Here is a 26,544-nt window from a genome sequence, read left to right as displayed (position 1 = left end):
ATAGGTTGCCAAATAATGTGAAGCAGCTCTGTGGAAATTTCTTTAAGAGCAAGTTGAAACAGCTGTTAATTAAAAGACTTTTATATCCACTCAGACATTTCTGAACTCCATTATCAGTAGTATTACTTTTGAATGTTGCAGTGTATTAGTGGCGTTGAATGTTTATATAATGGCATCTAATGTGCTTCTATTTTAGCTTATGTATTCCTTATATGTACGACATGATATCATCATTGTAAGTGTGCAGCAATTACAATGTTCAAGGCTGTAAAGGTATCATAGACAAATAAAGGTTAATAATAATAATAATAATAATAATATCATTTCTTATGTTATAAAAATCCTACACTGGTGCTTTTCTATGTTAATAATCATGCATAATAATATTGTATTGTATGGAACTGAGGACCTAGAAATGATGGAGAGGCTTCGTCCCTGCCATAGCCCACAGTGGTACACAATCCCACAACAGGTTACAGCAGTCCACTCACCCCACCGCCGCCCCACACCGAACCAAGGGTTATTGCGCGGTTCAGCCCCCAGTGGACACCTCCCCTCCCCCAGGAACATATCACACCAGACGAGAGTAACCCCAATGTTTGCATGGTAGAATAATGATGGTGTATGCGTACATGGAGAAAGTGTTTGTGAAGCAATCGCTGACATAGTGTAACTGAGGCAGAATAAGTGGAACCAGCCCACATTTGCCAAGGCAGATGGAAAACCGCCTTAAAAACCATCCACATACTTGCTGGCACACCGGACCTCAACACTAATCCATTGCATGGATTTGTGCCGGGGACCGGCATGCCTCCTACCTGGAAAGCAGTGCGTTAGACTGCACAGCTAACCGAGTGGGCATGCATAATAGTACATACCTGTAGCTATATTTGGGTATTTCAGACACATCATATTGTCATATGCTTGTTCCTTAATACTATCTATGATGAGTTTCCATTGTGTTGATTTCTTTTGATTTGAAAAGTGTACTTGTAATACTGCATCTATGTTTATGTAACTTATTGTCTGTTCAGGATAAGCAATGCCCCAGTTGCAGATATTTTAATTATTTGGGCAAAATGTGAAGACGGCAAGTTACGAGGATTCATTGTGGAATGGAATGGAGCTAAAGGATTGGCAACACCCAAAATAGAAGGCAAATTCTCACTTCGGGCATCTGCTACAGGAATGATTTTCTTAGATGAAGTTGAAGTTCCAGAGGAAAACGTTCTTCCTGGTGTGACCAGTTTCAAAGTAAGCTTGAATTTTGTTTTTGTCATGTGTCACCATAACTCACTACCATGATCCCTAATCTTATACCAGAACATACTGAATATGGGCAGAGTAATTCAGTCAAGAATTGCAATGTGTGAGACTGACAACTACGTTGCGACACCAACCAAGAGCAGTATTTAATTCTTTGTTAAATGAGAATTGTGTGTTGGTAGGAACAAGTGAGGGCAAAGTGTCATGTTTTGTGTATGCATTAACTCAGAACAGCAAGAAAAATTTCTTTATTCTAGTAGAAGCATCTTTAGGCAACAGATGCAAAAGTTACTTTATTTTCTACAATTTTCTTCTTTATTATGCCTGTAATGTCTAGAACTTCCTTTAGATTCCATAGATGAGTGTATTTTAATTCCCTTAGCTGAAGTTTTACCCAGCAAAGCAATCCAATTATCTGGCCAGGGTGCCGGTGCCCCTGTGTTCATGCCCTATAAGCAAGGAGGGGAGGTAGTAATTGTGTACCTTCCAGTACTGTTACAAGAGGAGTGCTGTCGCACGCTAAATGTCTATACTCACATCTAAATGAAGTACCCATTTAGAATAAGACCGGAATTGGGACACATAGTATATCTCACCTTGGCTGCTCACAGTGGGCAGCAGTAAGAAGGGCAATATCTGGAAAACTATCTTCCCCAGTGACATCGCTATTTTCTACGTGTGTATCTGTTGATTCTTTGCTGCTGTTTCATTGGAGGATGACAATGCTGACTTTTTGTTTGAATCTGTGCTGAGTGATTTTATTTATATTTTCAGTTCCTTGGCCATCAAAGTGTGTCTCCTCCACTCATCATCACACACTTTTTTGGCATGATACGTATACTTTCAAGTCTTCTAAGGACACAGCAGTAAAAGATAATGTCACAGCCACATAAGCAAAGTGACATTGTGGTCTAGTGGTTAGCATTTGTGCCTAGTAATGCCAAGGTCCTGTGTTTGATTCCCAGTGACCCTCTCAAATTTTTCGTAGGTGGAAAGGTTTGGAAGGAAACCCACTTAGCCTTGTAATGCCAACTATAACCAGAAAAATTGATGCATAAATCACCAAAGTAGTGTTACATCAAAAGGTATGCACCAAGCTAGATGACAAACAACATTTATTTATTAGCAGCAGAGGCATGAGCTGTTAAGTTTTTCAGGTTAGAGAGTAAGATGTGTGATGTATCACGATTATCTTTGCAAGATTTCATAATAGTTCTGTAGGATTTAGGTCTAGATGGCATGACAGCAGTAAGAAGGGACATTTTTTGCAAGAGTTTACCAATTGAATAAAGAGAAAGTGTTTGTTGCTCCATAATTAATGTGAAAGTTTGGTTTTCTTTGTCTCTACAGATTTGTATTTTTTTTGCCATTTCTACATGATAGTCTGAAGTTTTCCTGTTGTCACAGAGGATATGTGAACAAAAAATGAAACTCTGCAGTCACAACAATGAAACGCTCTCTGGCACTGTTGTCTGATGACACTGTTCACACATTGCCACTTTGCAATATCTTTCACAGTGTAGTGTGTCTCGATCCATGGCTCATCTAAGTAAACCATTGGTCACTTTATGCTAATGCTTCATTTTATAAATTTTTTTTAAAAGTCTGATATCATGGGCTTTTTTGCTAGTATGTTCATGACTCATTCATTCTAGCAACTTCTAAAATCAAATCCCATAGATGGAACAGTTTTTCTTAGAGTTTCTTTTCTAGTAGGGAAGGCTAATTCAGTGAAACAACAGCTGTGAAATTTCTGCAAAGATTGTATTTCCTTCCATGGCCATAATATTGCAGCAATTTATTTAGATCACCAATGAAATATTTATTGTATGCATTTCTCTAATTCTGTTTTGGAGCACATACTTGATGTCCTACTCCACTTGGCATCATATCCCTCCTTCTGTAATTTGCACACCATTCCCTAACTGAATGCATCTTTTATCACCTTCTGTGTCAGCACTATCACACTTTTCTTGTTTTCATTGCCTGTAATATTAACGATATTAATAGCAAGTAGTCATGGCTTTCCACAAAGGTATTTTCTGCAGTCCCTTTTTGTGCTCACACTCTGAGATGGACTGGAACGTTACTGTAACAAGTCACATCGCCAAGTAGTTCCCATTACAGCCAGGTAACTGATTCACCTTGCCGAGTAATACAGAGTGCTTATTGTAATTGTTGAATTCATCAGTCTGAAGACTGACTTGTTTTCCTGTATAAACTTTTTACTACCTGCATAACTACTGCACCCTACATCAATTTAAACCTGCCTACTGTATTTAACATTGATTTCCCCCTGCAATTTTTACCCCTGACACGTTCCTCTAGGCCAAATTAAACTATTCTTTGATGCCTCAGGATGTGTCTAATCAATCTCTTTCTTCTGTTAGGCAAGTTTTGATGTTAAGCTCTTTGATGTCTAATTCCATTCAGTACCTCCTTGTTACTTATCCAATCTATACATTTAATCTTCAGGATTTTTCTGTAGCACCAAATATGCTTATATTCTCTTTACCATTTATTTTCTTCCTTTCACTTCTACATGACACCACACTCCAAATGAATACATTCATAAAAGGCTCCCTAACACTTAAATTTGTATTTGTTGTTAACATCATCTTGCTTTTCAGGAAAGTTTTTCTTGCTATTGCCAGTCTCTGTGTGTGTTCGATATTCACTCTGTATGTTCTAAATATTCTTGTCAGTTTTATATTTTCTTTTGAAATATGATGTAACAACTGAACTCTAAAACATACACTATAATCTAATCATCAGATGAACATGTTAACTGTTGCAGAGGATTGGTTTTCATGATCTCGCTAATATCCAAAAGCCACTCATTGTGAGAATGCAATTGCAGCAGTGCTAGACAGGGAGCAGTGCTGTAGGTTTTGTGCCATTTTATTTTGAGACTACAGCTTGCTGTAGTTTGACAGAAAGCATGGCAAATAGATGGATCAGGCTGAATGCCTTCTGTTTTCGTCCAAAGTTTTTTGTACATTTGGGTACAAAAATCTTCAGTAATTATCAAATTTATGTGTGCTTCAGAAGAATTAGAAATTCAGAGAAGAAGGAAGTTGCTTAAAATCTACTGCTGTCTTTTGAATGCATGGAAATAAAATATTCAAATTCATAATAGTGATTATGTATAAAACTATTTTTGTGTTTAGCAGAATATAAGCAGAGTTTAGTTTCTGAGAGGATGAAACGTACAAGGGTATACTCTGCAATGGTTTTAAGATAACGACTGAATTTGATGTACCATAAACTGGGTTAAATTATGCAACCTGGGTTACTTTACACACTTTCCATTAAGTTCTGTGGGGTGCCGCCCATGGCCTGTTTTGGAAATTCTGAGTAAAATGGCTGCTTAGATAAGACATAGTGAACTTTACTGGATTGAAAAATCATGACAGTGTTGTTCATACATCATGATGCAGGATGATAAATGCAGTTAATTGGATGTGAGCATCTTTACGTATTTTTACATTGCTTAGAAACTGTCATTGCCATGTCATAGTTATGTGGAACAGTAGGTGAAACACTTTTTTAGTGGAGACATTTTACTAGCAAGCTGAAAACAAGCAAAGGTGTGTGACTTTTGCTTGGGTGGGGGTAACTTTACGACGACTGCAAACAAAAGCAGAAAATAAGGTTACTGAGGAAATTATTGGACAAGTGCTATCTTATGATGAGATTCAAGTTAAGTTCGTGAAGATGACAGGTGACTCAACATAGACATTTGTATGGCCTGATGTTGGAGATATCTCCAAAATCAATAACTAGGGGCTACTTGATGAACCTGTGGTATTACAAAGATGATCTTTGTAGTTCAAAGAACACCTGCAATCTTTTATGTATGTATCCAGTCTTTATTGAAGTGAAATCAAGGTTAGTAGTGCCTCATCCTGCTATAGAAATACTATAAAAGTGAAGGTGAGAAACTCGTGCTCCAGACACAGCAGAAGCATTATTTTCAATTTACATAATAAAAACTTAAAATTTAAATGACTTGCCATATTGCATTTATCCTTGTAATAGGTTCCAACAAGTCAATAAAGCTATGAAAAGTGTCATGCCACTTCAGATTTCTGTTTTCTTTCCATTTAAAATTTCCAGACGTGTGTAAAGTTATCCATTATAAGGCAATACTGCCAAATATCTTGCAAAGTACACTGAAGAGCCAAAAAACTGGTACACCTGCCTAATATTGTGTAGGGCCCCCGCAAGCATGCAGAAGTGCCACAATATGATGTGGCATGAACTCGACTAACGTCAGAAGTAGTGCTGGAGGGAACTGACACCATGAATGCTTCAGGGCTGTCCATAAATCCATAAGAGTATGAGAGGGTGGAATCTCTTCTGCACAGCACGTTGCAAGGCATCCCAGATATGCTGAATAATGTTCATGTCTGGGGAGTTTGATGGCCAGTGGAAGTGTTTAAAGTCAAAAGAATGTTCCTGGAGCCACTCTATAGCAATTCTGGATGTATGGGGTGTCGAGTTGTCCTGCTGGAATTGCCCAAATCTGTTGGAATGCACAGTGGACATGAATAATGGATGCAGGTGATCAGACAGGATGCTTACGCATGTGTCACCTATCACAGTCATCTCTAGACATATCAAGGGCCCCATAGCACTCCCAACTGCACACGCGCCACACTATTACAGAGCCTCCACCAGCTTGAACAGTCCTCAGCTGACATGAAGGGTCCATGAATTAATGAGGTTGTCTCCATACCCTTACACATCCATCCGCTTGTTTCCAGTCATCAACAGTCCAATGTCGGTGTTGATGATCACAGGTGAGGTGTAAAGCTTCATGTCGTGCAGTCATTAAGGGTACACGAGTGGGCCTTCGGCTCCAAAAGACTATGTTGATGATGTTTCATTGAATGGTTCACACACTGACACTTATTGATGGCCCAGCATTGAAATCTGCAGCAATTTGTGGAAGGGTTGCACTTCTGTCACGCTGCACTATTCTCTTCAGTTGTCGTTGGTCCCGTTCTTGCAGGTCTTTTTCCAGCTGCTGCGATGTCAGAGATTTGAAGTTTTACTGGATTCATGATATTCACCGTACACTCGTGAAATGGTCACATGGGAAAATCCCCACTTCACCGCTGCCTCGGAGATGCTATGTCCCATCCCTTGTGCACCGACTATAACACCACGTGCAAACTCACTTAAATATTGATAACCTGCCATTGTAGCAGCAGTAACCAATCTAACAACTGCACCAGACACTTGTTGTCTTATATAGGCATTGCCGACTGCAGTGCCATATTCTGCCTGTTTACATATCTCTGCATTTGAATATGCATGTACTCTTTGAATGGAGTAACTTTACACACAATGTTGTTAAAACATGTCATAAACACGATTTCCATTCATTTTGAGGCTACAATTGCCCTTAAGAACCTGAATGATATACAGAAACCCATTGATATCAATTATATAACCAACCACCTCCCCCTTTGAACCATAGTCCTTGCCGTTGGTGGGGAGGCTCGCGTGCCTCAGCGATACAGATAGCCGTACCGTAGGTGCAACCACAACGGAGGGGTATCTGTTGAGAGGCCAAACAAATGAATGGTTCCTGAAGAAAGGCAGCAGCCTTTTCAGTAGTTGCAGGGGCAACAGTCTGGATGATTGACTGATCTGGCCTTGTAACACTAACCAAAACAGCCTCGCTGTGCTGGTACTGCGAACGGTTGAAAGCAAGAGGAAACTACAGCCACAATTTTTACTGAGGGCATGCAGCTTTACTGTATGGTTAATGATGATGGCATCCTCTTGGGTAAAATATTCCGGAGGTAAAATAGTCCCCCATTCGGATCTCCGGGCGGGGACTAATCAGGAGGACATTGTTATGAGGAGAAACAAAGCTGGCGTTGTACGGATCGGAGTGTGGAATGTCAGATCCCTTAATCAGGCTGGTAGATTAGAAAATTTAAAAAGGGAAATGGATAGGTTAAAGTTAGATATAGTGGGAATTAGTGAAGTTCGGTGGCAGGAGGAACAAGACTTTTGGTGAGGTGAGCAAGCAGTAAAGGAAACAAAAGAAAAATTTGGAATAGGTATTAAAATCCATGGAGAAGAAATAAAAACTTTAAGGTTCGCAGATGACATTGTAATTCTGTCAGAGACAGCAAAGGACTTGGAAGAGCAGTGGAACGGAATGGACAGTGTCTTGAAGGGAGGATATAAGATGAACATCAACAAAAGAAAAACGAGGATAATGGAATGTCGTCGAATTAAGTCGGGTGATGCTGAGGGTATTAGATTAGGAAATGAGACACTTAAAGTAGTGAAGGAGTTTTGCTACTTGGGGAGCAAAATAACTAATGATGCTCGAAGGAGAGAGGATATAAAATGTACACCGTCAATTGCAAGGAAAGCGTTTCTGAAGAAGAGAAATTTGGTAACATCGAGTATAGATTTAAGTGTCAGGAAGTCGTTTCTAAAAGTATTTGTATGGAGTGTAGCCATGTATGGAAGTGAAACATGGACGATAAATAGTTTAGACAAGAAGAGAATAGAAGCTTTCAAAATGTGGTGCTGCAGAAGAATGCTGAAGATTAGATGGTTAGATCACACAACTAATGAGGAGGTATTGAATATGATTGGGGAGAAGAGGAGTTTGTGTCACAACTTGACTAGAAGAAGGGATCGGTTGGTAGGACATGTTCTGAGGCATCGGGGGATAACCAATTTAGTATTGGAGGGCAGCGTGGAGGGTAAAAATCGTAGAGGGAGGCCAAGAGATGAATACACTAATCGGATTCAGAAGGACGTAGCCTCCTGTAGGTACTGGGAGATGGAGAAGCTTGCACAGGATAGAGTAGCATGGAGAGCTGAATCAAAGCAGTCTCAGGACTGAAGACCACAACAACAACAACATAACTGACCACACTTTATAAAATCAAGAAAACACAAAAAATGTGTTTGTAGTATCTCCAGTTGACAGTAACAGGAATATTCTTAGTTTTGATGTGAAAAGGAGAAAAATAGATGGAGGAGAATGAAATACTTTTTTTGTGCAATAAGAAAAACTATTGGCTCTGGCCAGTTGTATTAAGACAATACATGTTACTGATATTAAGCTTGCAGTGACTCATAAATGATCATCATTGTGTTGTTTTGTATTGTATTGTATTGTATTGTATGTTAACCGGGGGCCTAGAAACGACGGAGAGGCCCCATCCATGCCGCAGCCAGAGTGGTCCACAACCCTACGATGGCCACCGCGGTCCTCGTCACCCCTCTACCGGCCCACACCAAACCACTCTTTCAGGGTTATTGTGTGTTTTGACCACAGCTCTGTGGTCTAATGATTTTATCAACCAGACTGACCATCTTCATCTTAATGAGGGTGACAGTATGGTCTTCAGGAACTACGGTTACAACATTCATCAAATAAATGGCGTGCTTTCAAGTGAGAATCACAATAAGACCACCGACAAAAAGTGGGAAAAGAAACATGTCTTCTTGCCATTCTGTGGGTCCATGTTGAGCAAGACAAGCCACCTACTGAAAAGACACAAAATCAAATTGATCTTCAGGTCTCTGATAAATATTCGGAAGTCCTGAGACCAGTTAGAGATGGAGTAGGTCGCAGAATACCTCGGGTCTACAAGATGGTTTGTGAGTGCGGCCAGTCATATGTTGGAAATCGGTATGAATGGTAGAACAATGCAGACAGAAGAACAAGAGGCTTTATCGCATACACTACCTTGAGAAATCGACTTTAGCTGAACATGCTTTAGAAAACGGTCGCTTGATCAAATTCGATGAAACCACTGTTGTGGCTCACACTAATGGCTTTTGGGACTGTGTAATTAAATAAGCCACTGAAATAAAAATCATCAATAACGCCCTTAATGGAGATGGCCTCCTGCAGCTCAGAATGATGTGGAATCCAGGGATCACATGGTTGAAGTGGGCATATTGAATGCCAAGTCAAATTATGCCCATATATGGCAAGGCTGTGAGCACCAGTGATATCAGCTGGCAGCTAGCATATATAAGGGTGTACCAGCAGCCCACTGGCAGTCATACCTCTTGGAAAAGGCCAATGAGCACTTGGCTGAAAGCTTGTGACGTTCACCTGCTTTGTTTCTTCATTTGTCCTTGGTGTCGACGTACTGCATTGTTATACTGGCTAAAAAATAGAGGGTGCGGGGGGGGGGGGGGGGGGGTTGGAGGGTGGAAGTTCAACACTGACTACTGTAATTAATGTAGCTAACAGTTGCACAGTTGTGTTTCACAGTTCTTTACTGTCACTGTCCACAACCCCCAACAGTACATAGCTCACTATTGGTAAATTTTGATAAGCCTCATTAATAGGTTGCAGGCAAACATCAGCATACTGCTATGATAGTTTGCTGTTGAACATCTATGAGCAGTATAAACCTAACCACACAGTTCGCAGTTCTTGCAGAAGAATAAGGTATGTGTGACACTATTTCTCAAATAACTTGAACAGACATTGTCATTGCCTTAACACATGGCCTATTTGTGTTACACTAATTCCACTGTTAAATTTGATGCATTGTTGTTACTTGAAGCAGTACATAATTTCCCTCTGAAAATTGGCCGTGGACGGACTGTCTCAGGACCAAACATAGGGCCTTTATAAATCCTCACAGTAAATAGGCACTGAGACTATACTTTTTTGATGTTTTAAGTTACAGAAATTACAATTAAAACATAACTCATTCAATTATATGAATAGATCGAAAAATTCCTCCTTTTTAACAGTTCTCTCTACCACAAAGATTAGGCCAAATTATTTGTTTAAATAATGAAATTAGCAGATCTAGTTATGCAAACAATGCTTTTGACCAATCTGGTAATTATTTTGGAATTAAATAAGGGCTGACTTTGCTAACATGTTTTCGAATAGAGCCAAGTAAATACTTAAAGGATTCTAGTAGTTCTTCTTCCAAATGTTTATAATTATTACAGATTTTATTTTTGTTTATAAGTAAACAATAGAATTTAAGTCCTGAAAAAATTACTGATTTCACTCCATAACAAAAGATATTAACTAGGAATGGTCAAAATAAATTAGGAAATTAATTACATACACAAAGCTACGCACCAAATTAGACCTGGTGCAGGGAATAGCCTTGATAGGGACAGGGAATGTGATGTAGGTGGTGACCTGATAAAGATAGCTACTCAAACTGATGGCATCAATCTGCATTTCATGCAACTGTTTCCGCATCATGATCAGCCTCATCTTAATGCAGCTGTTAAGCACGTTAACATTGGGCTGGAGAGGGCACTGATGGCAGAGGGCATGGGTCACATTGCATTGGTGCCAGTTGAGTTTATCAGTAGATCAGGTTTCACTAGGCATGGCCTGCACTTCAACAGGTTTGGGAAGGGGATACTGGCAAAGCTTATAGGTGCAAGTGTAGTGGGTGGTGGTAGGACACTCTTGGAAAAATTCCTGTAGTAGTTGGTGTTAGAGCTGCACCGTTTTTGAATGAAGTCAGCTGATGGATATACCTGCTTAAAGGAAGTCCCTCTAAGGGCTCACCTTCAGAGGATGTCATGTTTCCAAGTAGAGAAGGAGTTAGCATATTTCATCAGAATATTAAAGCTATTAGAGATAAAGTTAGTGAACTGCTTATAGATGTTGACTATGAAATTATTCGTATATCGGAGCACCACTTAAATAATTTGACGATTCAGAGGCTTCCTTTACCAGGATACAGGTTAGCTGGCTGTTTTTCAAGGATTTCATTGTGGAGTGGGAGAATGGCCATGTATGTAAAAAACAGTATTCCTTTTGCGTCCATAGAGGTATGTATCGTGGCACTGCACTGAACAGATATTTGAATGTTGTGCAGTTGCAGTTGAATTTAGTGAAACTAAACTTTTAATTGTTTTTGTTTATAGGTCCCCTAATTTTGACTTCAGAGCATTTCTGCCCAAGCTAGAGGGGGTTCTTGTTCACTTTATAGGAAGTACGAGAAATTAGTTGTGTGTGGTGACTTCAGTATAAATTTTGTACATGATAGTGCAAGAAAAATGATGTTGGTAGATCTCCTAAATTCATATGATCTGATGCAGAATGTGTTTTTCCAACTACAGTGCAGGGGAACAGTAGCACAGCCATAAACAACATTTTTATTCATTCTTCATTACCAGATGGGCATTCTGTTAGTAAAAGGGTCAATGCCCTTTCAGACCATGATGCACCAATTTTAACACTAAAAGGATTTTGTACTCAAACAAATGTCACATATAATTACAAACTATGCAGGAAAGTTAATCCAAAAGCCAGCCGGAGTGGCCGAGTGGTTCTAGGCACTACAGTCTGGAACCGTGCGACCGCTACGGCCACAGGTTCGAATCCTGCCTCGGGGATGGATGTGTGTGTTGTCCTTAGGTTAGTTAGGATTAAGTAGTTCTACGTTCTAGGGGACTGATGACCTCTGAAGTTAAGTCCCATAGTGCTCAGAGCCATTTGAACCATTTAATCCAAAAGCAATTGAGAATTTTTTAAACCTTGTCGAGGAACAAGAGTGGCAGGATGTTTATAGTGCTGGTAACATAGATGACAAATATAATGCTTTCCTTAACACATTTCTGATGCTCTTTGAGAGCTGCTTTCCATTAGAATGTCCTAAATAGGGTTGTTGTGGTCTTCAGTCCTGAGACTGGTTTGATGCAGCTCTCCATGCTACTCTATCCTGTGCAAGCTTCTTCACTTTCCAGTACCTACTGCAGCCTACATCCTTCTGAATCTGCTTAGTGTATTCATCTCTTGGTCTCCCCGTACGATTTTTACCCTCCACGCTGCCCTCCAATACTAAATTGGTTATCCCTCGATGTCTCAGAACATGTCCTACCAACCGATCCCTTCTTCTAGTCAAGTTGTGCCACAAGTACCTCTTCTCCCCAATTCTATTCAATACCTCCTCATTAGTTATGTGATCTACCCATCTAATCTTCAGCATTCTTCTGTAGCACCACATTTCGAAAGCTTCTATTCTCTTCTTGTCTAAACTATTTATCGTCCACGTTTCACTTCCATACATGGCTACACTCCCTACAAATGCTTTCAGAAATGACATCCTGACATTTAAATCTATACTCGATGTTAACAAATCTTTCTTCTTCAGAAACGATTTCCTTGCCATTGCCATTCTACATTTTATATCCTCTCTACTTCGACCATCATCAGTTATTTTGCTCCCCAAATAGCAAAACTCCTTTACTACTTTAGGTGTCTCATTTCCTAATCTAATTCCCCCAACATCACCCAACTTAATTCGATGACATTCCATTATCCTCGTTTTGCTTTTGTTGATCTTCATCTTATACCCTCCCTTCAAGACACTGTCCATTCCGTTCAACTGCTCTTCCAAGTCCTTTGCTGTCTCTGACAGAATTACAATGTCATCGGCAAACCTCAAAGTTTTTATTTCTTCTCCATGGATTTTAATACCTACTTCAAACTTTTCTTTTGTTTCCTTTATTGCTTGCTCAATATACAGATTGAATGACATCGGGAATAAGCTACAACCCTGTCTCACTCCCTTCCCAACCACTGCTTCCCTTTCATACCCCTCGACTCTTATAACTGCCATCTGCTTTCCGTACAAATTGTAAATAGCCTTTCGCTCCCTGTATTTTACCCCTGACACCTTCAGAATTTGAAAGAGAGTATTCCAATCAACATTGTCAAAAGCTTTCTCTAAGTCTACAAATGCTAGAAACATAGGTTTGCCTTTCCTTCATCTTTCTTCTAAGATAAGTCGTAGGGCCAGTATATCCTCACGTGTTCCAATATTTCTACGGAATCCAAACTTATCTTCACCGAGGTCGGCTTCTATCAGTTTTTCCATTCATTTGTAGAGAATTCGCATTACTATTTTGCAGCTGTGACTTATTAAACTGATAGTTCGGTAATTTTCACATCTGTCAACACCTGCTTTCTTTGGGATTGGAATTATTATATTCTTCTTTAAATCTGAGGGTATTTCGCCTGTCTCATACAACTTGCTCACCAGATGGTAGAATTTTGTCAGGGCTGGCTCTCCCAAGGCTGGCAGTAGTTCCAATGGAATGTTGTCGACTCCCGGGGCCTTGTTTCGACTTACGTCTTTCAGTGCTCTGTCAAACACTTCACGCAGTATCATATCTCCCATTTCATCTTCATCTACCTCCTCTTCCACTTCCATAAAACTGTCCTCAAGAACATCGCCCCTGTATAGACCCTCTAAATATTCCTTCCACCTTTCTGCTTTCCCTTCTTTGCTTAGAACTGGGTTTCCATCTGAGCTCTTGATATTCATGCAAGTGGTTCTCTTTTCTCCAAAGGTCTCTTTAATTTTCTTGTAGGCAGTATCTATCTTATCTCTCATGAGATAAGCCTCTACATCCTTACATTTGTCCTCTAGCCATCCGTGCTTAGCCATTTTGCATTTCCTGTCGATCTCATTTTTGAGACGTTTGTATTCCTTTTTGCCTGCTTCACTTACTGCATTTTTGTATTTTCTGCTTTCATCAATTAAATTCAGTGTCTCCTCTGTTACCCAAGGATTTCTGCTAGCCCTCATCTTTTTACCTACTTGATCCTCTGCTACCTTCACTATTTCATTCCTCAAAGCCACCCATTCTTCTTCTACTGTATTTCTTTCCCCCATTCCTGTCAGTTGTTCCCTTATGCTCTCCCTGAAACTCTGTACAACCTCTGGTTCTTTCAGTTTTAATCTACAGTTCATAACCAATAGATTGTGGTCAGAGTCCACATCTGCCCCTGGAAATGTCTTAATATTTAAAACCTGGTTCCTAAATCTCTGTCTTACCATTATATAATCTATCTGAAACCTATCAGTATCTCCAGGCTGCTTACATGTATACAACCTTCTTTTATGGATCTTGAACCAAGTGTTAGCTATGGTTAAGTTGTGCTCTGTGCAAAATTCTACCAGGCGGCTTCCACGTTCATTTCTTACCCCCAATCTGTATTCACCTACTACGTTTCCGTCTCTTCCTTTTCCTACTATCGAATTCGTCACCCATGACTATTAAATTTTCATCTCCCTTCACTATCTGAATAATTTCTTTTATCTCATCATACAGTTCTTCAATTTCTTTGTCATCTGCAGAGCTAGTTGGCATATAGACTTGTAGTACTGTCGTAGGCACGGGCTTCGTGTCTATCTTGGCCACAATAATGCGTTCACTATGTTGTCTGTAGCAGCTTACCCGAACTCCTATTTTTTTATTCACTATTAAACCTACTCCTGCAGTTCCCCTATTTGATTTTGTATTTATAACCCTGTATTCACCTGACAGAAAGTCTTGTTCCTCCTGCCACCGAACTTCACTAATTGCCACTATATCTAACTTTAACCTATCAATTTCCCTTTTTAAATTTTCTAACCTACCTGCCCGATTAAGGGATCTGTCATTCCACACTCCGATCCATAGAATGCCAGTATTCTTTCTCCTGATAATGACGTCCTCTTCAGTAGTCCCCGCCTGGAGATCCGAATGGGGGACTATTTTACCTTCGGAATATTTTACCCAAGAGGACACCTTCATCATTTAATCATACAGTAAAGCTGTATACCCTTGAGAAAAATTACGGCTGTAGTTTCTCCTTGCTTTCAGCCGTTCACAGTACCAGAACAGCAAGGCCATTTTGGTTAGTGTTACAAGGCCAGATCAGTCAATCATCCAGACTGTTGCGCCTGCAACTACTGACAAGGCTGCTGCCCCTCTTCAGGAACCACAGATATGTCTGGCCTCTCGACAGATACCCCTCTGTTGTCTGTATCGCTGAGGCACGCAAGCCTCCCCACTTGGGAGGTCCATGGTTCATGGGGAGGGGGGGCTAAATAGGGTACTAGCAGTAAAAGGCAGCCTCGGTGGCTAACTAGTGGGGTAAGGATATTATGTAGAACAAAGCGGGAATTATATCAAAACGTTAGAAGTGGTCACAATCAAGCTACAGTAGTGCATTGCAAACAGTACTTCAAGGTGCTTAAAAATGTTATTAGGAAGACAAAGAGTACATGGCATGCAAATACAGTAGCTCATTCACAGGATAAAATTAAAACCATATGGTCAGTTGTGAAGTAAGTGTCCGGTCAGCAGCACAAGGTTGGCAATATAAAGTCAGTTTCTGTTACTTGTATATCAGATATATGTACAGTATTTAACAATCATTTTCTGAGCATTGCTGGTGAATTAAATAAAAATTTAGTTTCTACAGGAAATCATATAACAATCTTAGCAAATGCCTTTCCGAGATTGATGTCTGAAATATTTCTCAGTGATACAGACAAGGGGGAGATTGAGTGAATAATTAAATCACTGAAGACTACGGACTCTCATGGATATGATGGAGTGCCTAGCAGAATATTAAAGTACTTTGCTGCACATGTTAGCCCTGTATTTAGCCATATTTCTAATTTTTTGTTTAGGAATGGTCAGTTTCCTGAATGATTAAAGTACTCAGTAGGAAAGTCGCTTTATAAAAAGGAAGAAAGGAATAATGTAGACAATTTTCGACCTATTTCTATGCCATCAATGTTTGCTAAAGTCATTGAAAATGCTCTGTATGTAAGGATAATTGATAATTTTATATCACACATTTTGATATCAAATGTACAGTTCGGCTTTAGAAGTCATTTAACAACTCAAAATGCTATATTCTCTTTTCTCTGTGAGGTACTTGATGAGTTAAACAAAAGGTTTCAAGTACTAGGCATATTTTTCATTTAACCAAGGTGTTTGACTGTGTTGGTCACAGAATGTTGCTGCAGAAATTGGACCATTATGGAATGTGGGTAATAGCTCACAATTGGTTCACTTCTTACTTTAGCAACAGAAAGCAGAAGGTCATTATTCACAGTGTTGAGAATAGTGGTGATGTGGAGTCTGAGTGGGGTACGGTCAAATGGGAGGTGCCACAGGGATCAGTGTTGGGGCCACTCCTATTCCTTATTTATATAAATGCAATGCCCTCTAGTATTTCAGGTAACTCTAAAATATTTCTGTTTGCTGATGACACTAGCTTGGTAGTAAAGGATGTTATGTACAACATTGGCTCAGTTTCAAATAGTGCAGTTCATGACATAAGTTCATGGCTTGTAGAAAATAAACTAATTCTAAATCACAGTAAGACACAGCTTTTTTAGTTTCTAACACACAATTCAAAAAAACCTGACGTTTTAATTTCACAGAATGGGCGTATGATTAATGAAACTGAACAGTTCAAATTTCTAGGTGTTCAGATAGATAGTAAACTGTCATGGAAAGCCCACATTCAGGATTTTGTCCAAAAACTTAATGACGCCATTTTTACTGTTCGAATGGTATCTGAAGTAAGTGATCGTTCAACATGAAAGTTAGTCTACTTTGCTTATTTTCATTCACTTATGACATAAGTCTTATGTCATATGGTATTATATTTTGGGGTAACTCTTATCATTCTCAAAAGATATCTGTGCTTCAGAAATGCACAGTTTGGGCAATAAGTTCGCAAACCTCTTGTTGACCCCTGTTCAGTTTCAAATAGTGCAGTTCATGACATAAGTTCATGGCTTGTAGAAAATAAACTAATTCTAAATCACAGTAAGACACAGCTTTTTTAGTTTCTAACACACAATTCAAAAAAACCTGACGTTTTAATTTCACAGAATGGGCGTATGATTAATGAAACTGAACAGTTCAAATTTCTAGGTGTTCAGATAGATAGTAAACTGTCATGGAAAGCCCACATTCAGGATTTTGTCCAAAAACTTAATGACGCCATTTTTACTGTTCGAATGGTATCTGAAGTAAGTGATCGTTCAACATGAAAGTTAGTCTACTTTGCTTATTTTCATTCACTTATGACATAAGTCTTATGTCATATGGTATTATATTTTGGGGTAACTCTTATCATTCTCAAAAGATATCTGTGCTTCAGAAATGCACAGTTTGGGCAATAAGTTCGCAAACCTCTTGTTGACCCCTGTTCACTAGTCTGGGTATTGACATTGGCCACTCAGTATATTTATTTTTTACTGTCATTTCTTATTAACAATATCAGCTTATCCCCAAGAGTTAGCAGCTTTCACTCAGTTAATACTAGACAGAAATCCAATCTGCATTTGGATTGCACTTCCTTAACCCTTGTGCAGAAAGGTGTGCAGTATACTGCTGCAACCATTTTCAATGAGCTACCACAGGAGTTCAAAAATCTTAGCAGTCATCTATGCACTTTGAAATTGAAACTGCAGAGTGTCCTCATGTGTTACTCCTTCTATTCTGTCGAGGAGTTCCTTGAAAAATTAAGCTCATTCCTATGTTATATTGTTGATTGTGCTTACTCAAACTTATGGCTTGTCTTTTTTTGAGTTCATATACATTTTATTTTATCTGTTATTACTTGTATGTTGTAATTTCATGTTCTGACATGTTGCATGACCTTGGAGATTTGGTACTCAATTTGGTCCTACGGAACTTGATGTGTAAATAAAAAGAAAACAAGAGCTGTGTATTTCATAGTCTTGTCATGCAAAGATAGTACATTGTGACTGTAAATTTTTGAAATGGATTCATTTGTGGGTTTGTAGCTATTTATTGTATTTACAGCATCTTTACTTCAAAGTCAGCCAATCAGGCGTATTTCTTTTCCTTTCTTATGTCTTCTCAGAAACTGGTACATAATTGTATATTTAGCATCATTTAATTCTGGTACATCCACCTTTGGCGAGTCCTTTTCTACCAATCTTTTTGTAATGTGTGTTGGCTTTTTCATGTTTGCCATGTGTGTGAGAGAGACAAGCCTATTACAATCGTGGAACTTCCCTCTTCTGTTTAACTATAGCCTATGAAATGTAAATTCTTTTCATTAGTGCAGATGATAGAAATACACAAAGAATATAACAGAATCACTTGTCTGTCATACTGTCAGAAAATAAGTTTTGGAGCAAACTTTGTTGCTTCAGTTAGTTATCAATAAGCTGCCAATTTAATTGTCTGTTTGGCTACATAGGAACCTTACATGTTGGATGTTCTGAATTTCCAGCACATTTATCTCATTTCAATGACTTGCAGTGTCAATCACTATTATAAAATAGTATTAACAAATTTGACATTTTTGTGGCTTGTGTTGTGTAGTAGTAATACTTGATCTGTACAGCTATTTTATTGGCAACCATTGCTGCCTGATTATTTACCATCATTGGAAAGCCATTAATGAAAAATCAAGATAAGAATAGGTTGAGGGTAAAACACTGAAAGAGTCTATACTATCTGATTTCCCATGCTGTATTAATTTTGTAAGTCTAACCTGGAAGAGGTCCAAAAATTCAAAAAGATTCTCAGAGGATACTGTTAACAAAGTATTTTATTCCTGTAAATGATTATAGCATCCTCTGTGAAGTATCTTATATGGAAACCAAATTGGGAAGGAATCAGAAAGGAATTGCAACATGTCAATAAATCTGATCATAAATAGTCTTCCAAAATATTTTGAAAAGTAAGTGGTAGGAGATAGGCAGGTTTAAAGTTGAAAGATACAAACTTATGTCTGCTTTTACAGGCTGATATCAAAACAGCATAATTTCATCTGTAGGAAATAAAACTAATTATTTTCTATAATTGTATTGCCAGTTAAAGATTTGCAATATGTATGACCATTTCTACTAATTTTAAGAAAATACAAGTAGTTTGAGACACTACTCTTTCATCTAAAGTGAGAAAATTTGTACAATTATGTTGCTACTCTTTTTCAAATTATCTTCTTCTTCCCCATTATGAGGCAAATCATCCTGCAGCTGAGCACCGATTTCATGAAGTACTGTAAGCAAATTGTTGACACAATCACTTTGGATGTTCTAAGTTCAATCATGGAATAATCTAGATTCTCATCTCCAGATATGTACATAATTCCCAAATCAACAATCAGATTGTCGCACAGATTAAAGTTGTATCCATTACACTCATGTCTGATGGCTGATCCGATTTATTCTTCAATGCCTAGAAGAAAAAAGTAACTCTCATCCCTAGGTTCTCACTGACCTTAATACACATCTCCAGATATTTACATAATTTCCAAATCAACAATCAGATTGTCACGTAGATTAAAGTTGTATTCATTACACTCATTTATGATGGCTGATCCAATTTATTCTTCAAAGCCTAAAAGAAAAAAAAAAAAAAAACCTCTCATCCCTACGATCTGTTATCTTGTGGATGAATCTTGGTAAACATGGCAAATGTATTCTTAGTTGAGGCACATTGGATTATATAATCAATACTCATTTGGTTCATACAGTTTACACAATGTGGATATAATGAACTCGAAGAATACTGAGGAATTGATGCATACTGTAACAGGCAAAACTAAAAAAGGCCTGATGTTTGAAGTGAAGTTGATAAAGTTTTTCTGTGTGTTCTATTTATATTCAAAATAAACTCTTCCATATTTCACATTTTTATTGTAAGTGTTGGATCTGTTGTAACTTAAGGTTCTTTTTTTGTGCCCTTTTTCCCCAGGGACCTTTTACCTGTCTTAGTAATGCTCGTTATGGTATTGGTTGGGGAGCCCTGGGTGCAGCAGAGTTTTGCTTAGCAGAAGCACGTCGATATACACTAGAGCGTCACCAGTTTGGATGGCCTTTAGCAGCCACCCAGCTCATTCAGAAGAAATTAGCAGATATGCTTACAGAAATATCAATAGGTCTTCAAGCATGTCTTCATGTGGGTCGCCTGAAGGATAAGAATTTGTAAGTGTACTAATTTTTGAGGAATAAGAATTTGTAATATTGCTGATTTTAATCACAAAGAGAAAACAACATATTCAATCAAATCAAAACTTAATTTGAAATATGTTGAAAAAAACTTAGATAATCCAAACTTGTTCATTACTGAAAATAATTTTTTTAAATAAGGGTAAAATATAAGGTATATTAAAGAAAAATAACATTTTTCATCCTAGAATTCTGTCCTGTGGTATTAACTGCCTCTATAAAGACACATTGACTTGTAACTACTTTTATGTCATAATTTTCAAAGTTACACAAGAAATGCTATGTAATTCATTTGGGAATGAAGATGTTCACTTTCAACTCAGAAATTCCTGGTAACAAAACTCACTCAGGCTTAGTGTGATGCAGAAAGCAGTGGGTTATGCAGTCCCAAAATTAATTCACCCCTTATCCAAGTATGTGAAAAATCTAATATACAATATAATTAACTTCAAACGCAAACTGAAATCATGTCTGCTTGACATCTCCATCTCCATAGGAAAAGGATGGAATATTAGAGCTTAACATTGTCAATGATGAGGTCATTAGAAATAGGTTGGAGAGGAAATCAGCTGTGCCCTTTTAAAAGTACCTTTACAAGGTACTTTCCCAGCATTTGCCTTAAACTGTTTAAACAAATCAAGGAAAACCTAAATCAGGATGTCCAGGTGGGGATTTGAACCGAATGAGTTGAGTGTCTTACACTGTGCCATTTTGCTTGTATACAATTGAAAAATTTGTGAATGTACAAGACTGTAAAGTGTATGTGACATTGCACATATAGTGAAGTATAAATCAATGTATGTTGAAAAATAGAGATTAAAGATAGCTTAATATTAATTAAAGGACGATCATATAAATGGCTAGCATGTTACTATATTTTTCACTGAGTAAGTCCTTTGTAAACTAAATGACTCATTTGATTAGAGTACTGTGAAATCATGTACTTAGTTACAGTATATTCTGAGGTTCATTATTACACTGCAAAGTTCCCAAGGAAGAGTACTAATTACAGGAACTGGACACAAATTTGATGGAGGAGAGTTCAGATCCTCTCAAAGTTATTTATGTTTTCCTTTACTTCCATAAATTGATGTAGACATCTACATCTACATACATGCTCCACAAGCCACTTTATGGTGCTTGGCAGAGGTTACCTTGCACAGCAGCGAGTCATTCTCTTCCTTGTTCCACTCGCAAATGGAGTGAGGGGGAAAAGACTGTCTAATTGCTTGTGTATGAACCCAAATTTACCTTATGATTACTTCATATTCCTTACACAAGATGTACATTGGGTGCTGTAAAATTCTTCAGCAGACAATTGCAAATGCTGGTTTTCTAAACTTTCTCAATAGTGTTTCACTAAAAATATGTCGTCTTTCCTCCAGGGACTCCTATTCAAGTTCTCAGAGGATTTCCATAATACTCATATAATGATTGAACCTATCAATAACAAATCTAACAACGTGCCTCTGAATTGCTTCGATGTACTCTAATCCTACCTGGTAGAGTCTCAAAGACTCTAGTGGTATTCAAGAAGTATTCTGTATGTGGCCTCCTTTAGAGATGAGCCATACTAAAAAGACTTCTTGCAATAAAACAAATTTGACCACTTGCCTTCCCTGCAACTGATGTCATGTGCTTGTTACATTTGATATTGCTTTGCAACTTTACACCTAGATATTTAATTGATGTAACTGCGTATTTGGTTCACATGGGGTACCACAGCCATACTTGCACGTCATGTGCTGGCTTTCAGATCGGCTGTATGCACTGTTTAATAACAGGGTAACTGCACAACACATTAACACCTACAATGCTTGAAAATGGCCTGCAAGGCCAAAATTGGGCAATCACGCAAGATATAATATAGGATGATTATAATTAAAATTAAACTTTCAAACCACTGTAGAAGTAACACCACTAGTCAGAATGACGTCAAATTGTAACGGAATGTTATTAGAGAAGGGGGAAAACATATGGCAGACGGAAAATAAATAGTTACAATATGTAGCAATATATGGCACTGTAAGCATTATAATTTAATAGTGGTCGACTACAAATGACAAATGAATCATACAACAATGCCTAAGGTGTACGTTTGACGTTAAACAAACTTAACTACTCAGTTTGCATGCGTGTACAGGTGTGATACTGTTAGTTACGTAAGCCCATCCACCACGGCAAGTTCATATCACATTGGATGGGAAAAATTGGTTTTTAATTGTCTTGAGGCCAAAAATCACATAAAAAGCATCACTTACATCAGTTTTTAATTGTCCTGAGACCAAAAACCGTACAAAAAGCATCAATCAAAATCAGATCACATTATTAATTTCTGTGTGACTGGTCCAAAAAATGTTCAGTATGCTGTCCACCATTTTCTGCAACAAGTTGAAATTGAGGAACAGAATGTTACACAACTGATGGAAGTGTTTCCGGAATCACATTCAGAATGTGTTGCGCAGTGCGTGCCTTCAATGCAGCGAAGTTTGCAGTCGGAACACTGAACACATCATCTTTCAGGCTGCCGGACAGCCAGAAGTCATACGGTTATGATCAGGTGATCAGGATGGCCAGGCTGTAAGAAAATGGCGGCTGATAATTCTAGCAATTCTGAAATGGCATTTCAGCAGCTGCTTAACTGGATTTGCAATGTTCAGAGGTGTGCCATCTTGCATAAAAATGATCCCATCCACACATCCAGGCTTTTGGAGAGCTAGAATAACTAGATTGCGCAAGAGACACTCATAGCACTTAGCAGAAGCACCTGTCTCTTCTAAAAAATATGGCCCTATGATAAATGATGCCGTAAACCCACACCACTCAGTGACCTTTTCAGGATGAAATGGAATCGGTTGATTTGCGTGTGGATTTTCTCTTGCCCACATTCGAAAACTCTGTGTATTGACATACCCTGTCAGTTGGAAGTGGGCTTCATCTTTCCACAAAATCTTCCCTGGCCAATCATTGTCCACTTCCATGCAAGCAAAGGTCTCTCTTGCTGGCAGGTCAACAGGAAGCAACTCGTGCACATGGGTAATTTTGAATGTGTCGCAAAGAAGAGTGTTTTGTAGGATTTTACGCACAATGCTCATGGGTATGTCCAATGTTCAGGCAATTCTCCATGCACTACACGTTTGCACACCACTACTTGTCTCCTCCTGCACTGCTGTGGCCACTGCTTCCACTGACGTCGAATCAATTTGTTTCCTCTGTCTATCAGGTTGCTCACCAAAAGAACACGTCTTTTCGAATTTATGAATAATTTTCTCCAGACCCACGGCAGTCATTGGACCAACACCTTTTTTAAAACCCTACAGTGTCCAGTACTTCCACAGAATGATGTGTGCACAGTCATCGTTCTTGTAATACAGCTTCACAAGCAGAGCGTGATTCTGCATTGAGACAGTCATTGCGAACATCGCAGATGCGAAAGGAGGAAAAGCCGTGTACCTGGAGTGTTTATACCAACTTCAATGTGTCGTGCGCATGACAGGTGTTTTCATTTACCTATTCTGTCACATGAAGCACCATCTGTTGATCAATTTTCATACTATATTTTTCATCTGCCATAGGTTTTTCCCCTTCTCCAATAATTTTCCATTGCAATTTGACATCATTCTGACTAGTGGTGTTATTTCTACAGTGTTTTGAAAGTTTAACTGTAATTATAATCACCCTGTATAATACTTGTGAAAATCATCTGAGGTTGAAAACTTCAAGAAGTCCTTTAATGTGATTGCTGATAAAAAAACATGACTTTCATGTGTCATGTGACACATTTGCAGATGAATAACATGCCCAGAACTTCTAAAATGGATCCTAAAAGTGTGCTTGTCATACTTACTGATGAGAGTAAGAATTTTCCAGTGTTGTATCATGAAACACTTAAAGTTTAATTATTTATCAACAAGAATAATGTGTGGTAGCTTACCCATGATCACCTTGTAGACATTTGTTTAAGGAGTTGGGCATCCTCACTTCTGCTTCACAGTATATTTATTACCTCATGAAGTTTGTTGTAAATAATCCATTGCAGTTCATTACAGTACATTATGATGTACATAATTACAATACCACAAAGAAAAATGACATCCAATACTCCCCATAAAGGTTGTCTTTAGCAAAAGAAAGGGTGGTGTAATGCTGCAACAAAAATTGTTGATCACTTAATGAGGCATATAAAATGTCTAAAAAAAAAAAAAAAAAAAAAAAAAAAAAAAAAAAAAAAAAAAAAAAAAAAAAAAAAAAAAAAAAATTTTGATGCCATAACAATATTCACAAAATAATTTGTGATGGGATGTAAAATGACTCATTCCTACAAGACATTGATTTATATACAACAAACTCATTTAAATTGTGCAATTTTTACTATTAAAATAAAATTGTTTTAAACATGAGATAAGTTAGTACATTTCACACAGTGACTGTCTCGGAGTATTTCAACAAATTTAAACGGATGACGGGTGGGTATTGGGAAAAACTGAAGACCGAGCTTAAGAAAATTCCTCACACACCGATTGCCTATAATATTAATATTATGAACATCCTTCTGTCAAGATTGAGCTCACCTAATAACCCAGGGGGGATGTCATAATACCAGAGGTATTATGGAGTAATGAGGAATATAACCTAATAGCATCTAGCAAAACGTTTTGGCCTTATGACAGCAGTGACATGTCATTGCTCGGGCTGTGTGAAACAGTGTGTGTAGATAGCCACCCTGATCCGTAACTACTCAACTGTTGACCACAACACACAGAAATTGGCCAGAAATGGATCCAAGAAACATACATATGGTGTCCTATATGTGCTCAATATGATTAAGGTCAGGTGACCTGGAGGACCAGAAAACTTTCTCATTTCATGCAGTGTTCCAATTTGGGAGCAACTAGATAAGGGAATGTCTTTCTAAAGGTACAAGTCACCTGGAGAGGGAGGTGAGAGATTTAGTGTGCACCTGATTGGGCTGAAGGTGGTTGTATCATTCACCAGTGAGGAACAATGTTAGTCATACCAGGAACCACATTTCATTCCACGTACATGTCCACCATATGGTTATACCACTGCTACTGGCCTGAATGGTGTTCTTTTGGAAAAACAGCTCACCTGGTTTTTGGTGTAATTGTACCCCGCCATAAGAGTGTACCAGTGTGTTCTGCAGCTCGTCAGTTCAGGTAACTTTCTTTACTGTCAGTGTCCAGTGATGATATGAATAGCCATGCTCTTTGATGTTCAATAAGCATGTGAGAGTGGTGACTTCTACACATTATAGTGAGAGGATGATTGTGGGTGCTGACCAATCATCATTGTTGTTCATGGAGGTATGTTCCATCTATGCAACTAAATGAAAGGCAGTGTGTTTATCTCCATATGCCTTTTGCTTCTTTTGTCTGTGAAGCATCTTAGTGGCATGTTATACATATTTCTTTTTTTTACATATAATAAATGTGTGTTCGCCCTGATGGCTGAGAAGTCGGCATGGCGGTCTGTCATGTCATGGGGCCCGGTTTCAATTCCTGGCTGGGTTGGAGATTTTCTCCGCCCAGGGACTGGGTGTTTTGTTGTCCTCATTATCATTTCATCATCATCTGTGGAAGGCAAAAGGAAACCACCACTGGAATCACTTCCCTAGACGCTCGTGGGGTGGACCTCTCTGATGAGGCTTCCTCCATGACAAGACCTGCCATAAGGCAGAACACAAAGTTTTAGTTTTTATAAATGTGTTATGTAGTAGTTGCAGAATGTAAGTATGTAACATTTTGTCATGTTTTTCTCTTGTTTTATAGATTAGAAGCAACGTTTGTATCACAAATTTTGTGATGTTAAATTATCATTTGGTGTTATGATTTCCAGTGTTGTTAGTCCATATGTGGTTCTGGAGATGTATTCATTCAGTCCCCATACTCCAGCTGGCCGATTTCTGGTGTTTGTTCACTCACATTTATCATTTTTCATTTATTGTGTGTGTGTGTGTGTGTGTGTGTGTGTGTGTGTGTGTGTGTTGTGTTATATGTAAATTTGTTGTTCATTGTGAGAGTGTGTGTTTTGTGAATATTGTGTGTGTGTGTGTGTGTGTGTGTGTGTGTGTGTGTGTGTGTAGAGAGAGAGAGAGAGAGAGAGAGAGAGAGAGAGAGAGAGAGAGAGAGAGATCCATCAATTATTTACTCTTGTCATGTTTCAGATTTCTGTTTGTTATTGTTTTAGTGGCTAACATGATCAGAGAGTTATTGCTTGTGTTGATTTGGTCAGTAATTACTTTCCTTTTCATTGCAAGGGCTCTTTGCATGTGGAAGTTTTCTTCTAATATGAGGAGTTTTGTTGTGATCGTTCACTCTAATAATTTTATGTGAGAAGAGTGAACAGTCACAACAAAAAACTCCTGACATTATGAGAAAACTTTCACATACAAAGAGCCCATGCAATGAAAAAGAAAGTAATTAATGACCTAATTAATGTAATCAATAACTCTCTGATCAAGTTAGCCACTAAAACAATAATA

The 26,544-nt window shown here is 38.4% G+C and overlaps 1 protein-coding gene across 1 annotated transcript in view; it reads left to right on the top strand.

Moving 5' to 3' along the window:
- The first annotated feature begins 221 nt into the window (after positions 1 to 221).
- LOC124722276 (glutaryl-CoA dehydrogenase, mitochondrial-like) overlaps positions 222 to 26,544 on the top strand; it is a 28,753-nt gene continuing 2,430 nt past the window's right edge. Inside the window, exons 1-3 of the mRNA XM_047247462.1 lie at positions 222 to 235; positions 1,035 to 1,254; positions 19,789 to 20,018. Of these exons, the coding sequence (XP_047103418.1) occupies positions 222 to 235; positions 1,035 to 1,254; positions 19,789 to 20,018 (464 nt within the window). The remainder of the gene's footprint in view (positions 236 to 1,034; positions 1,255 to 19,788; positions 20,019 to 26,544) is intronic.

This window comes from Schistocerca piceifrons, chromosome X (assembly GCF_021461385.2).
Source record: "Schistocerca piceifrons isolate TAMUIC-IGC-003096 chromosome X, iqSchPice1.1, whole genome shotgun sequence".
NCBI lineage: Eukaryota > Metazoa > Arthropoda > Insecta > Orthoptera > Acrididae > Schistocerca > Schistocerca piceifrons.
Note: the sequence above shows the minus strand (reverse complement) of the source record. Positions and strands in the feature narration are given on the sequence as shown.